A 16,014-nucleotide genomic window follows, 5' to 3' on the forward strand; every position below is an offset into this window, starting at 1 on the left:
TCTTCAGTGGGTCACCTGCCCTAGTGAGGAAAGAGAAGTGTGTGAACCACAGCACCACCTGCCCATGCTTCTGCTTGCTGGTCTGTGGTATCTGTTGATGGAGAACCGTTCCTGTGGCGGTCAGTCCTGTTGCTGTTTGTGAGTTTTGAGGATTTACGTCAGTGTAGTAATGTGCACAGTCATCCTGGGAAACCCCACAGGAAGTTGGTCCCCAGGTTTCAGCACACAGAAGCACAGGCCAGAAGAGATGCCCAGGTGTTGAAGGAGGTCCTGTAGATGTGCTGTTAGTTTCCTGTGCCTGATGCATGATTGTCCCTTGCTTAATAAAATGTATACACAAAACTCTTTAAGTGTCCCACTGACCTCTGAGAAAGAACATCAAAGGGAAGATGGCTTTGAACTCTTAACTCCCTGTTCCTGTCCTCATAACAGGTTTCTGTAGCAGCCAAAGGAGAGAAGCCACCTGAGGGAAGGAAGTCCAAGACAGTGCCTAGGAGCAGAAGTAGGGTCTGGCTGTAGAGGGGACAAGTGGCTGGGTATAGGGACTCTAGGATCAGAAAAGAGGCTGCCTGGCATCTCCCACAGCAACGAAGACAGTCACGCATAGTCATGCTCAAAGGCCAGTCTGATCCAGACTGTCCCTCATTTCCCAGGCGATTATAGATTGTGTCAGGTAGCAGTTGAAAACTGGCCATCAGGGCATGATTCAAGTGTTTATTAAGGTATCATGGCATCAAGAGTATATGAGGACATAGCCATATGTACACAGAACGACATGCAGATGCAGAGAGCAGGGAGGGAATAGCCAGGAGCTCCTGCTTGCTGCTGCCTTAGGGGTTCTACAGAAATCCCAGTGGCACTTGGGAAGTGGAGGCAATATCAATTAGGGATTGTGGCCACATGGGGAGATTGAGACCAGCCATGTGCTGTGGCATCAGAACACTGACCAGCGATGACAAAATGGAACATAAAATACTGGTTGCTCAGCTTTGATACTGCTGACTGCTGATGTGGCCAGGGGCCATCCGGTTCACCAAAGGCTCAGCCACCAGTTGTCTCTCCACTCACCAAATGTCAAAGAGTGGCCCAGCTCCACAACCAAATGTGTGCCCACATTGCAATGGCTCCGGTACTGTTTCACCTCAGCTGCAGAGATCTCAGGATCCATGAGTGTCCAGCACACACACACCCGAAAGAGACAGTCTTAGGGGTCGTAGGCAGAACTGAGGGTGGTAAGCCTCTGCCTCACGGCTCAACGGCCCTGACCTTGGCATTGTTTGGGCACAAGAGAGCAAAGTGATGGGGACAGACAACCTGCAGTCTACCACGCTGGAAGGGCATGACTAACACTGATTGATCTCATCCATGTGACTACTGAAGCTTTTCCTGCTCTCTGTAGTGGTGACCTTACAGAAACCATGCACACCCGGTTTAGACTGTATTAAAGTAGCACACCATTTCAGGGTTCCCTGCAAGGTACCATGGGACAGTAGTAGCATGAGTCTTCATGTATCTCGACAGTTTTCACTAGCGACCAAACACACACACACACACACACACACACACACACACCCTTTACTGACATGGTGCACATTCTTTGCACACAGAAGAAAGTGAGTAGTACTGAAAACACACCAATCATGGAATTGATGGAGGGAGTTGTGGGGAAGCTGGGGCTTAGAGTTACTTAAAGGCCCTATGCAGGCTCTCCTTTTGTTGGAGGAGAAACTTCAAGTGCAATGTGGTTCTTTATTTTCTTTCTCTAAAGCACAGAGGGCTAGGGTGGATCACAGGGCTTTGAGCATGTTCGGCAAGTACAGTCACAGTGAATTAAATAATAGGGCTGGAACCCTATTAATCTTCTACAGAATTACAGAGCTGCCTGGATGAAGACTCTCAGCTGAAAAGGTGGACATCTCAAGACAGGCACTGGACAATGGCTGACAGACTTGACTGAAGACTGGAAATGTTTTGGTATCTCATAGGAAAAGAAGGCCCCTCCCACTACACTGTACTCTAAGGACAGTTTATTCAGGTTAGGATGACATGAACTATTGTCTTAGGTCACAGATGTCAGCACAAAGTATCCAAGGTATTGTATGCCAATGGTAGCATCAACAGAACAAAGCACACAGTGTCATGAAGACATAAATTATGAGTTTGTGTAGCAAGACCCAGGCCTCTTCCAGGTTCTTAGATAGTAACTGAGAACCTCAAATATGGTGGTGATGTGATAGTGTGGGGTGAATCTAGTTACAACTAGTTTGTATTGTGACACAGATGACACTTTTTGTGTCATGGTCAGCTTTTAATGAATGACTAGACCTAAGCATGAGAGTAACCAAATACTACATTGCTTCTCTAGCTGCTGAGCTTTTAAAAGCCCTGGGGTGACAGCAAGCTTTTGTGGACATACTGCATTGGTCCTTCTGTACTTTAACTCTCTGAGTCACCTCCACTCTCAGCAAGTTAGATCAATTCCACAAATTGGAAATCAGTCACCTGGAAAAAATACATTCTCAATACGATCCCAGATTGGCCATGGAAAAAGGGTAGCTTGAACTGTCCCACCTAGGTTGGGCTTGCACAGGCCTGCTCTCCAAAAGAAACCTGTGTTCACAGCTGCAAGCTACACTCACTATGGATGCTCTGGAGGTTCCTTCCTAAACTGCTTAGATTAAAATAATTTTCTTGCTAACAATCAAAAAACTGATTATGCCAATCTGGCCTACAAGAAGCTAGTTTCTATTCTGTATTTTATCAGATGTGCAGAATACATATGGTCATCACTGATAATAGGTGAAAGATCTGCTCTAATATGAAAACTAAGTGATGCTGGAGGATGATCCTGACACACAATGAGCAGTGGGAACACCAGAGCTCTGTAGGGATGCCTGACAACCTAACACGTTGAGCACGCACGCCTCAGTAAGTTCCCTGTGAACACACATCTCCTGAGATCTCTCTATTTAATTGGAGGTGATCCTGTCCACCTAATACAGCACCTCATGTGGAATAACAAAAGCCACCTGCAGGAGCTGTGGTGATGACTCACAGGGTAGAGCATCTGCTGCTCTCTCAGAAGAACCACATGGACCCTAACAATTGGGTAAAGTGTGTCAGTGATTACATCATAAAGTGTGTGTCCGAGACACAGCCACATTATCCACACAAAAGACACTGTCACACTGGGTACACCTTGGTGACTTTGAATTCACTTATTAGCCCAGGCTCCATGGAACATGCAGAGATCCATCTGTAGCTGTAAGTTCTAGGTCCACAGGAAGGGACAGAACCCTTGAGTAAGAAAGATAGTCTTTAGAGTCAAGACATAGAATTCAATTTTTATTCATAACAAATACATTTTTACAACAAAACAGGATTAAAATGAATAAAAATATTTAAAAATATTTGAAAGTAAAAATAGTAACAAGAACATATAAATATGAAACAACAAAAAGAAAACTTCAATTAAAATCATAACAAAAATATTTCTAAACAGCATATTCTTAACGAACATTTAGAAGCACAGACGTATTGCTGTTTCTCCTCTAGCACAAATAATGAAAGGCGGTCCCCCAAGTTGTCTCTCAAGTGCTGTTTTCTGAAGAAGAAAGTGAGTAAGACCTCAATCAGTCAGGATGGCTTAATGGTATATAAATTTAGGGTCTCTAATAAATGACAAATTAACGCAGAGGATGAATACTCATCCAAAAAAATGTTGTTACCATTCAGGATGTTGGTCATCAGGGACTCCTGAGAAAGCAACTTATTCTTCAGGAAGCTCTCTTACTGGGGTGTGTCCAATTCCAGCTCTCTTGCACTTTCTGAGACCTGGGAGAGGAAGGCAGTTTTTCAGACACTGATTTGGTCGGGAAATGCAAGCCAGCTGTCAGAATGCTGCCTTCTACCACCTCAGTTCTATTGGACAGTCGACATGGACCTTTTAACTGATATCATTGTTGCTAACTCTGTGGGCAGGGCAAAATCTCCAGCAAGCCTCACAGTAATGTGGGCTGCCAATCTGGGACCCAGACTTATACCAGTGCAAACCAAGAACAGGGCAACGGGAAGAGACCTCATCGGGTTGCAGGAAGAAAGGAGATGTCCATATGTCACCAAGGTTAAAGCCAATGACAAGTACTAATTTGACATTTGCACTTGGTTCTTATCCCAAAGGTGCTTCCTACACAAGAGGTCACATGACCACAGAGTGTCAATTGTTCAAGAACCAAGAAATTGTTCAAAACTCTACATAGGATCCAATCTATCACATGGATATGCAATTTTAGATATGTTATTCATCTGTCACCATTTCTAGACTGCAGCTTCAAAAAGAGCAGCAAAATATGCTTGCACAATAATTCAGTTTCTGAAAAGTGGTTAACTTCCCAGAATACTTGTGCATAGGCAGAGCAATGAACAATTCCATTACATGAGGTGGTTGGCTGGTTGTGAGTGTAAATTAGAAAGGTGGTAAGAGAAGCAAAGATGTATCAAATTGGCAAATTTTATCAGATATTGTTAAGCTAACACATCTGCTCATCCCTACCTGATAATGCTGGTTCTGGCCGTTGATGGTCTTTATCTTTCTTGTTGCAGTCAACCAAATATTTCTGGTTCAGTGCACAATCAAGATGTACCTCCTTGCTCTCCTGCTTCAGGGGGACCAACTTCTTCCTACATGTGTTCTCCATCAGGAGCTGGCTAAGCAGGTTTCTGGAAATACAGTCTGCATAGTAAGATCATGCTGGCCCTTCCTCCCATTCCTACTCCCAAGTCCCACTAACTCTACCAGATCCCAGATACCCATGAAGACTTAATAAAATGCATCTTGATACATATAAGGCTGCTGCACAAACCATAAAGAGTTAATTCGGGGAAGAATAAATTGTTTGCTTGGCCTGACACCAATTAGTGTCCACACCTCTGAGAAAGAACATGGATCTACAACTATCCATGAAAGCCCAATGCATGGGGCCAACATAATTAGTAGTGGGCCAACACCCTCAAAGGAGGTCAGTAGAACCAAGAGAAGGTCATGCTAACCATGTGGTCCACGCACTGAATTTTATAAAACCTGGTGTGACACCATAGGTCCAGGTCAGCCTAATAACCTTCTGCTGACTTCAATCAGTACTGTTCTATCTAGAGCCTTCTGAAGATGCCTAGACAATCCTGGGATGAGTAACAGTCTTTTATGGAACTGAAAACTGAGTCCTAATGACCCTGGAACACTGATGGGTAAATAGCACAAGAGATAGAACCAGAGCTGAAGACCGTCCAATCCAGAACAAAGAAAGTCAGAAATGGCCATTCCACAAGTGATAGCCTTTCTGACCAGGACTTACCTAGAGAAGGTAATCTCCTTCTTCAGCTTATGGTTGTTCTCATGGACCTCACTGTTCTCCATCTCTAAGTTGTGCAGAATTGACATGACCGCCTCCTCCATTCTCTCCAGGTCTTCATAATATGGATTTGGCCTGAAGTGTGGCCTGGCCCCAAATGATAGAATACAATGAACATCGGCATTTAGGAATATATGAACTCAGGGTGGGTCCTATATTACTCCAGGCTGCTGCCTGGATCTTCCAGCACTCAGTCCCCTGCCTAGCAAGTACAGAGACTCACCATAAACTCACTGCAATTACAATCTTGCAAAGCCACCAGCTGTCAAGGGCTTTGCAAATGCACACTGGGAACTCACTCTCCCTGACTTTATCCCTGAATTCTTCATTCAGACCACAAGTTCTGCTTTTAAATAAGTGGAAGCAGATGAGTCCATTTTCAATCTCACTCCTGAGGAAGGGTAAGGTTCTGAATCTCCACTATATGGGAGGTGAGGTTTAGCACAGGGTGGTTAGGGAGGCACAGCTTTCTAGAACCCAAAACCTTAACAGGATAAGAAAAAGGTGACCTTGCAGACCCAGGAATGAAACAAGAGCATTTGGTGTGATTCATACCTGTTCTTCATGGATCTCTCTGTCAGAAACCTCAGGCGATCTCTCAGGTCATTTCTCTCCTCGGTAATGAGCTGCAGCTCTTTAATCAGCCTCTCCTTTTCCTTCATGGCCTGATTCTTGCTTAGGTCAGTGCCATGGGAAGATGCTTCTATCCCAGCGTCTGTAGGTAGAAGAACACAAGTGAACCTGCATGGGGAGAATGCATAGAGTGTACATAGACCACAGTGAGGCCTAAACAGGAGAACAAGCCTGGAACCCAGTGTCACTGCTAGGCGATTGGTCTATGCTTAACAGACCTCCTCAGGGGATCTCAGTTCTCGCACTACTCTATAGAGACCAAGAGATGTAAGCAGCCAGGTGTTCCCTATGCTGGACATCACGTGCTTACATGTACCACGGAGATGGCTTCTCCAGGATTATTATCAGCTGAACAGGGTACAGCTTGGTTTCAGGACCCTCACCCCTGTGGCTTCAGAACTCATGATAAATTCACCATCCACAAAACTTGAGTGATTGGAGACACTCAGATGTCCTACCCTGATACTCTAAAGCAACAACTTTGGATTTAAAACGCATTTCCAGGGAGGATATGTTCAACAGACTTATCAGTGTCCCTATGTGAAATACCAAATGCCCCAGAAGTGCGAATAGGTTACAGGCTGAATCTTGGTCTACACGTTCCAAATAGTTTTGGTATTGTAGAAAAATTTTTGTAACATACAACCTCTAATATATAAAGCAAACGATGACCCTGCCAGTTAGAAGAAATCGGAGAAGGTCTATGAACATAAGATTATTGCCTGAAGCACAATCTCTCCCTGTTACTACTGTCAGATACCCACTGTATTTAAAGAAGCAATGATAGTGAAATACATTGCTGCCCTGTCTAAACTCAGAAAAGGTGGACCCTCCATGACCACTGATGGTGTTATTATATCAATGTAACAGAGCAAATGAACTGAAAAGTAAAGACCAGAAGTTCACAGTATAATAGCATTGGCCTTACCATATCCTCCCAGTGGGGATGGGGAAACTAAAATTCTGAAATCCTTGACTTTAGGGAATTGTGATATTCGTGGAAATTCAATTCCTTTTCAGATGCTCCAGTTGCTGTGGCCCATTGCTAGAAAGGTCAGCTTAAGCCTGCAGCCACCCTGGCAGGAAGCTCAAAATACACTGCCCAGAACTTACTGAACATTCCCCAGAAGTGCTGTCTTTGTCCATCATTACTTTGAGATGAAAGGCCAGATTCCTTCACTCTAGTCTCTCCAGAATCGACGTTCCCCCTCCCAAAAAGCTTGCGAAGACGGGAAAACATGTCTTAGCTTGTAACCGCCAGACTCAGACTGAGAGAAGCTAGGGCACTGGTTGTCACTACAACACTGGTGACATCACAGAGGATGCCAGAACTCTCTAGGAGACAATAGAATGTCCAAGAAGGGACAGCAGATGTCATGGGGAGCAGACTTTGCCTCCCTGGTAATGTTCTCCCTGTACTGAGCATAAGCAGAGGTGCCCTTTCCAGGAGACTTTCCTGGGGCAGAGCCACTGAGCATCTCCTGCTTCCAAAGCCAAATTTTCCTCAAGGCTTGATTATAAAAAACCTTAGTAATTCCTATGCATCTAAATGAATGTTTCCTGTCAAATCTTGCCCAAAAAAATGTCTCACTAACTCAAATTGTCCACATTCACCAATGTAAGCCATTAAAATGTCGTGAGATTTCACACCAGTTTGAATATGCACTCAAAAGTTCTCCTGTCTCATTATGTACAGGTGCTTTATATCACATCAAGAAATAGTCTGCATGGTAGGTTACAACATGCGTGTGTATTAGGGGAACACTCATGAAGTCATGTGCTTAGCAATCGACAATTGCCAGAAAATTCCTTAGGAGAAAGAGTTGAAGTCTTTAAGGTGCTAGGAAAAGTGTGGAGCCCAGTTGCCAGAGGAAAATGCAATATTGGAGACTCCAGTGAAGGGAACCTCATGCTGCTTGTGGGGTTCTGCTCTTTGCACCATTGCCACCAAAGGAGCACTGCTCACAGGCCTGAGTAAGATATACCATGAGCTTTTATCGGAAAAATAAAATACACAAGAGATATAGAGGGTGGACAGAAACATCTAATATGAGGCTATAAACATCATTAAGTGGATAGAGCAAGGTCCCAGCACCTGTACACTGGGAAATGGCCGCCCCACCAAACACAAAAGCATCTATCATAGTAAAAAATGAATACTTTATAGAATGCACCCACTAACACTGATTGATCACATCCGTAGTTCAAATTTTGGGGGCAAATTCATGGCCTTAACTATCTTTGTCTCAACTTATATAGTAAAAAATAAGAAAGAACGAGAAAAGAAAAAGTCAAAACTAAAAGCTCAAGCTTCTCATATGAGGATTGCAGGAAGTGTTATATGGGAGTCAGTTCTGATTAGGCCATTTTAGATAGAACAGTGCATAGTGACCCTTAATGTGATGGGCCCTATATAAAGCTTTTTGCAATATTGGAATTTTAACAAACCTCATCCAGAACGTACGGAAGAGGCACCATGAGATCACCATGTGATCACCATTCCTTACTCTGTATCAGGTTATTTTTCTGCATCCTTGATTGTCAGGCATATAACAGCAACAATCTGAAATAGCTGGTAGACATGGAAAAACATGGCTAAAACTATAGTTGTGGGTTACACACCTCAACTGTGAAAGGCTAATGCTGTCTGCACTGTCCTTGGAGGCCACTCTTATAAGCCTATTTATTGCAAAGTGAAAGGAGGTTTATCTGAGCTCAAAGTGATCCTGGCCAGCCAGGTAGAGGGCAACATGTGATACTTGAGACCCTGTTTTAAACCAGCACAGAAATCCACACTTCATTCAAAGCATCATCTACGAATTCTCGATTATTTACCATTCTCTCCCTACCAGTCGTTCTGTTTGGAATGGTAGAAAACAACTGGAACTGATCTTTCTATTTTAAGGACCTTGATCTCTCTTTTTTTAGGTCCACATTAAGAGTGCATACAAATGGACATCACCATCTGAACATCTTAGTATTATCTACTCTGTATATATAGCATAATACTGTGCCTATGGAAATCTTAAGCTTCCTTGAATGTAGTTGCCCCATCAAGAAGTGTGAAGTTCTGAGTTCAAACCCCAGTGATGCTTTAAAGGGACTAGAAGGAAGCCATCAGAGATACTCCACTTCTTTGTCCTTAGATTAAATCAAGTTGACACAATGTGAACCTGGTGGGCTATTTAACCATGCATCTTTCTCCCAACCCCTCTTTTCTGAGTTCAGTCCATGGCAGAATTCATCCCCCACCATCCTAGATATTTCTTTGTATATCTCTACAAGAGCCAGGTTTCTTTTTTTTAATAGAATTAGTTGTAGTCAATCAACTGCTGCCCTATGTGAGAAAGATTAGTATCTATTGCAACTTACCACACTGTATTTGTGTATACAAGTACCTTATTGGAAATCCAGCATTACTGAGGGATTGGAAACCAGTGCTGTGGCCTTGCCTTTCTGTGCCTAGTCCTGGCTCACAGGCAGCAGGGGGCAGACCTTGAGTTCCTCTTCAGGGACAGAGTGATGTTGAATGGGCACTGAGCAGGCAGAGAAACACAGCTGAGGCAGCTCCTTTCAGTTATCAAACACATCATCTCCTTCCCATCTTAAGGGCTACTGTTGAGGTCTTGCCCCCATGCCTACCTTAATAGCAGTGAATTTGTTACAGCAGCCAGCTCTTTCCTATTGTTCTGTAATACGCCTCCACATCATGGATGCCAAGAAAAACACTAACAAAGAACAAAAAACTCTGACGTTGAACTGTGTGGTGCTGGTCACATACCCTGTTATGTTCTGTATGTTATGAGGTTTGTTAATCTTAACAAGTTCCCCAAGTGTATTCTTCACATAGGACCCAATAGATTCAAGGACAATTGGAACAATTATGTGTAAAATGGCCTGAGTCAGGGCCCATAGACCGAAGCATTTCCAACACTTGTGCATGAGCCCATGTGGATTTTGCAATGAGCTGGGCCTAGCAATGTCCAGTAAACAGTTGTGAGCTGTTGCTCTGGTTGAACTGTATTGGTGTGTGCATTCAATGAACTTCACCTATTTAAATGAATTCAGTGTCCTGTGGTTTGAATCCAGACCCCTTGACACCAGATCTTCCCTTCTGCAGCACTTGGGAAAAAGGCTAAGTTTAGGAAAGGTGACGTCTTGTCATAAGTTATGTGACAAGAGGGATGGTGAATGATCCCTTGAGATAAGAATCAAGGTTTCCTCTGTGGTATTTAGGTCTATACTGGCCCTGTGCAACAGCTTCAAGAACCCATTTCTGATTTTCCTTGGGATTCCCGTGATGATGCACTCAGACATGATTGGAAACAACCAAAACGGTGGTCAGACTTGTTTTATAAAATGTAGGTAACATTGCAAACTTATGTTGTAGGATATTTGATCATATTGTCATCCCCAATATGTGTTATTTACTTAGAAAAATACCTTCTGGCTGTGTAGTTCAGTACTAGCACCAATATTTAACCCTAGAGCTATTTTTGTTTGTTTGTTTGTTTGTTTTTTTGTTTTTGTTTGTGGATGAACAAGTACTTTCCTATTTTGTGGCCCAGCCCTAACCCTTACTTCTTTGCACAGTCATAGAGAGACCTCAAACATATACTCAGACAAGGCCACGGGAGTGTATAAAAGGGCCTAAGGCAATACCACATAATGACATTGAAAGTGGGCTCTCTTCTTGATCCACGCCTCCAGCTCTCCTGACATCTACATGAATTATAACTCCTAATGCAGTGTAAATGATGTCTGCGCTATTGCTGAAGGAATCATGAGAATAACAACTGTAAACATTCCACCATGGATAGAATTTGTGGAAAGAGGTGACTGGCAGCCAACAAGAGGGCTCTACAGTTAAAGGGGCTTGCTGTCAAGTCTGATGAGCTTGACTCAATCCCCAGGACCCACGTGGTAAAAGGGAGAGAACCAAGGGCCAAGCTGTCCTCTGGCTTCCACTCATGTGCTTACATGTATGTGAGTATGTATGTATATGTCTGTATGTACGTGTGGATATGAATGTGTGTATGCATGTATGTGTATACGTGTATATGTATATGTGTGTATATGTCTGTCTATATGTGTGTATAGGTGTATTTGTATGTGTGTATATGTATTGTATGTGTGTATATGTGTGTATGTATATGTGTATGTGTGTATGCATGTATGTGTGTATGTGTGTATATGTGTGTATGTATATGTGTATGTGTGTATGCATGTATGTGTGTATGTGTGTATGTGTGTATATGTGTATGTATATGTGTATGTGTGTATGCATGTATGTGTGTATGTGTGTGTATGTGTGTGTGTATGTGTGTATGCATGTAGGTGTGTATATATGTGTGTGTCAGCATGAATGTGTATAGTCATGTATATGCATGTGTTTTCATGTACGTGTATTCGTGTATATGTACGAATGTATGTGTGTATATGCATGTATGGACACACAAACACACACAATGTTAAAACATAAAAAGCTCCTTGGAGTATTCACCGTGCCTGGATAAGTGGTGACCATGTGGGGGAAACACATGTCCATGTAAGCACACCTGTTCACATGTGCTGAGCAATGCCCAGCCTGGTCTTGAGCTCACTACCTGCCCAACGATGAGTTTCTGCCCACATGGTCTTCTCAGAGCCAGGCGACGATTGTTCCTGCCATGCCAGTTCTGTTCCCGTTTCTCATGCCACAAACCTTCTAGCTTGAATCTCACCTACTGACGCAGGAATCTAACAGCCTCCAACCCAGTGAAGTAAGTAAACTTCTTCCTGACATCCTCAGGCTTGGTGTCCCCCATGAGTCACAGGGAGGAAGGATGGCATGCAGCAAGGAGAAGGGCCATGGGCAAGGAAGACAGGATCATAAGTCAGTCATCACTGACACCAGCAAAGTGTGTGCTTCAGAGCTGGCTCTGCTCACTCTTGTCCCAGTGGCAGGACTTAAGAGTGGTGCATACCTGTCACCCAGCACTCAGAGACGTCTGAGGCATGAGAACCAGGAGTTCATGGCCATCGTAACTAATGGTGAGATCAAAGCCAGCCTGGGCTGCATGAGACTCAGTCTCAAACAGGCAAGGAGGAACTTGCTATATTTGAGCAAGGAAGCTGGAATCCTCCTGGGTTCTAAACATTCACTGCAATACAGAAAGATGCTAGGGCTAGTGTGGCAGAAAGTAGGAGACAGAGAAGCCAGGTTAACCCTCCCTAATCTTCTCATGCTGTGTGAGCTATGAGTAGATGGTGCCCTATACACTGTGGACAGGATGGTCTCTCAGACGGTTCAGAAAGCCATGGAGGACTCCAGCAATTCTCCACTTGGGTGTCACTTGAGTCTTATATGTGTGTGTTTACAAGCCAACATATAAGATCCATAGGTGACTGTGTAAATTCAACATGGCACAGCCATGTGCTGGAATATTATTCAGCCTTACAGAGGATTCAGATTCTGACCCTTGAACAGGAATGAGAATGGTAGCCATTCTCCTAAGTCAGACCTCCAGGCAGTGCAAAGACAAACTAACACTTTATGACACCACTGAGGGCTGCAGTGTCACCAGTTATATAAAGACAGAAAGCAGGAAGGTCTACAGAGCTCCAGGGGTGACATGGAGTGGGGAGGTTGGAGGGTAGGTGTGTAAGTGGGACTGAGCCTCAGAGGAGTCAGACATGGCTGCAGAATATGCATGTGGCTGCCTCCCATACCTGTGAGTCCTGCCTCCTCAGAAAGGCAAATACAGCAAAAGAAAGGAACAGAGGGGACAGGCTCTGACCACCTGTAGACACACACAAATGACGTGACAGAATGTGCACACTGATGCCTTGCTGCAGGAGCAGTTGAGCTTCCAGAAGGGTTGAAAGAGGCTGGAAGGGCTGAGCATGGCACTGAGTTCAAGGACATAACTTTAGGTCCTGGGGAACCTATGGTGCCCAGGCCCCATCCTGCTGATACTGAGGGACATCGCTGACATTCAGGGTGATGGCCGGGCTGTGCTGGGGAATAGGTGTCCACTCTCACCTGCCTCAGCTTGAAGATGCGCTGGGTGAAGTAGGACTGCAACTACTTGTTGGATTCATTGATGCAAATCTGCTGGAAGCTATTCTGTTCAAAGTCCTCAAATCTGAATATGGCCAAGACACCAATGGGCAAGCACTGGGAGACAAGGTTTGGTTATAGCCGGGGCCTCCTGGAAAGACTAGCCCTCCTGAGAGGAGTTGCAGCAGAGGGGGTGTGTTTTCCTGACTTGTTTGGTACCCAGTGTTTTTTACCAAGGGTTCCTTTATTACTTCTTGATGGAACCAGGCCTGCACATATCCAGGAAGCATTGGGGTGGAACCTAGGGCTTGGTGCCCACATGCTGGCATCGCTGAGGGTGAAGCCTAGCCTATCACACTTGCAGACACCGAGTGCAGATGCCTGGGTTCCTATAGAATAGCGGTTCTTACCCTTCCTAATCCTGTGTCTCTTTATTTCAGTTCCTCATGTTGTCATCCCAACATAAACTTATTGGAGAGCTACTTCATGAGTGTAACTTTGTTACTGTGAGGAATTGTTATGTAAATGTCTGGTGTGCAGGAGCTCTGATACAGAACCCACAGATTGAGAGCAGCTGCTGTAGAGGATCAGAGTCCCATGCCAGCCCTGGTGTTTGCAGAGGTCCCCCGGGTTCCTAGTCTCCATGGCTTTCCCAAGGACAGGGTTTATTCTTGGCCGTCTCAGGGCCCGGGACCTCACAGAAACAGCCTCTCCCATGTCCTTCCTGTTGAGGAGAGCGTGGTTGGTCCTCAGCACAGACCAGTCAAACAGGGCGCTGTATAGACACTTGGCCAGGGGTCTCCTGCAGTTATGGCCTCTGGACAGAGGAGTTTCTTACCTGGGGTGGGGCAACCATGCCAGGTATAGGCAGTGATGCTCAGAGTCAAGACCTAGTTTTGTCTTATTTTCATAGACAAAGTTGCCCAGGCTGGCCTCGAACTTGCCATGTAGCCAAGGATAATTAAACAACTGATCCTACTGCCTCTACCCCCCATGGGCTGAGATTGCAGATGAGTGTCACCAGAGCTGGCTTGTCACAGCTGCTATACGGCTCTAAGTCAGGGGCCTCATGTGCAGGAGTGTTATGACTGTGCCATCCCCACCCCGCAACCAGGGTTTTCACCTTTCTCCTGCTGAAGTCTGCTTAATCCTACCCTGGCCCCAGGACAAAGCAGCTGTGGGAGAATCAAAGCCTGGGGCTTCAGCACAGCATGGGTACACAGCATGGCATGCAGCCTACATGGCTGTGAAAAAGCCAAGGAAGTGCTTCTCAGCATACCCCCTGTCCATCCTTCTCCCCATGGACATCTGCTTCCAAGTCATGTCCCTCTGGTTTTGACTTTCCTGGATGCCATGGCAATGCTACCACACAGAATGCTGCCTCTACTGGGGACACTCGCTTACACAACCTCTCTGGGGGACATCTGAGCCAAACAGGGATTGGGTGCACTGCAGAGAGTCATGACTGTAAGTCATGTCAAGAAGTACTTTGTTCCACAAAGGCTCACTGTCTAGGGAGTTGACTGGAAAAGTAATCTTATTCCCTTGGGCAGGGTCCCTATAGGGAGCGTCCCACACCCTGCTATCAGGTCTATTCCTGGTGCCATTCAAATACAATTTGCAAGCCGCAATGCTCTGGAAATGTCAAGAGCTAACAGAAATGTACCAAGAAGTGCATACCACAGCAAAGGGAGAGGATGGCACAGAGACCCATGCTATGCGTTAAGTGGCACGGGAAGGCCACCTCGAGCACAGGGGTCAGTCACCTCTTTCACAAACAAGGCAAATGGTCAATGCTCTCAGCTCTGTGGCTCCTAAGCCCTGCAGCTGCAGCCAGAAGCAGCACTGAACAGGATGTAAATGCTGAGTATGGCAATGTCAATAACACTTTATTTACAAAACCAAATTGGTGGTGGTGGGGGGGTGGTGGTGGTGGTGGCAGACTGGTTCATTTCAAAGCATGCTGGAGTCGCATGGCCACTGAGCATCGGGAAACACAGAAAGAAATGCGATTGGACCCAGGGCTCCCAACACACTAGACGTTGACCTTTGGCACCAGAACGGGGTCCCTGAAGGTAAGTCAGGACAGTCAGATAAGGTAAGTACATTTTATTACAAGGAAATGGGACAAGATAAATCTTCTCTTCATCTTGCTATGCTTAAGCATCTTTTAAAGGTGCAGGGAATTCATGTCTCTCAGTCTGGTTTAGGAAAGTGTTTAGAGACAGCAAGAGAGTACACTCCTTGGTTCCCTGTCGAGGGTTCCAGGGATTCTGATATCTGGGTCAAAGTGAAAGCTAAGGTGGAAAAGGCTGTCAGGCAGGGCAAAAAGATTCCAATTTCTGGTCTCTTTGAGCTGTGATTTTTACTATGTTCAAGGCCATGAATGCAGACAGGGCAATAAGGAATACAGAACAAGAAGCTACAGCTTCAGTAAGACAAAAGTGAAAGTAAAAGTTTTGAGCTCTGCACCACTGCCTGAAGCAGTTTTTTCTAAGTCATTTCTGGAGGATGACATATTAACCATTAGATTCAGACGACGATGATGACGAATTCACCTGCTTTTTCTTTTCCTATAATTAGGCCAGCATCGATTCAAGGTGTGGCCCAACCGACTTATTATAAAGGATGATAGTGGTTGGTTGAAAAAGGTAGTAGCTTTCTATGAACCATATATTAAGTTTTTATGTATATTAAAATTAACATTGGAAAGAACAGTGGTAGGAGAGGAAGCTGGAGGACAACTGCTGCAAATGCTTGCTTTTGAAAATGCTAATGAAGAATACAGGAGAGCATTATTACCTATAAAGGAGGCTGGGGATATTAATGCTTATATGAAGGCATGGTAGGATATCTTTTCTGAAAATGGAAAGATGGATAGTTGGCACGTATTGATCCAGATAGAGTTATTAAATTATATGTTTAAATAAT

General features: G+C 44.6%; 3 protein-coding genes across 7 annotated transcripts in view; 1 reads left to right on the forward strand and 2 right to left on the reverse strand.

The window, feature by feature from the left end:
* Nucleotides 1–16,014, reverse strand: part of LOC147999107 (uncharacterized) — a 924,037-nt gene that overhangs the window by 148,332 nt on the left and 759,691 nt on the right. The window lies entirely within an intron of this gene.
* LOC147999110 (disks large homolog 5-like) overlaps nucleotides 1–16,014 on the forward strand; it is a 260,765-nt gene that overhangs the window by 80,442 nt on the left and 164,309 nt on the right. The gene's annotated exons all lie outside the window — the stretch shown is intronic.
* LOC147999113 (uncharacterized) lies at nucleotides 3,328–7,311 on the reverse strand. 2 transcript variants are annotated; one of them, XM_087596135.1, is made up of 6 exons: nucleotides 7,155–7,311; nucleotides 5,964–6,123; nucleotides 5,352–5,463; nucleotides 4,553–4,719; nucleotides 3,729–3,834; nucleotides 3,328–3,604 (listed from the first exon to the last, which is right to left on the reverse strand). In XM_087596135.1, the coding sequence occupies exons 3-5, from the start codon at nucleotides 5,450–5,452 to the stop codon at nucleotides 3,770–3,772; spliced, it is 333 nt and encodes a 110-aa protein (XP_087452261.1). In that variant the 5' UTR covers nucleotides 5,453–5,463; nucleotides 5,964–6,123; nucleotides 7,155–7,311; the 3' UTR covers nucleotides 3,328–3,604; nucleotides 3,729–3,769. The 2 variants fall into 2 exon arrangements, with proteins under 2 accessions (XP_087452261.1, XP_087452260.1); XM_087596134.1 differs by having other exon boundaries at nucleotides 5,352–5,495.

The sequence above is a fragment of the Rattus norvegicus genome, chromosome 19, assembly GCF_021556685.1.
Source record: "Rattus norvegicus strain SHRSP/BbbUtx chromosome 19, alternate assembly SHRSP_T2T, whole genome shotgun sequence".
NCBI lineage: Eukaryota > Metazoa > Chordata > Mammalia > Rodentia > Muridae > Rattus > Rattus norvegicus.

Excerpts from the sequence above, each read along its gene's own strand:
- LOC147999113 (XM_087596134.1), bottom strand. The coding sequence starts at position 7,281 with ATGTTTTCCCGTCTTCGCAAGCTTTTTGGGAGGGGGAACGTCGATTCT. Across the intron at positions 6,124-7,154 it reads GCACTTCTGGGGAATGTTCA|ACGCTGGGATAGAAGCATCT; the intron begins GTAAGTTCTGGG and ends TTCTACCTACAG. Across the intron at positions 5,496-5,963 it reads GAGAGATCCATGAAGAACAG|GCCACACTTCAGGCCAAATC; the intron begins GTATGAATCACA and ends ATTTGGGGCCAG.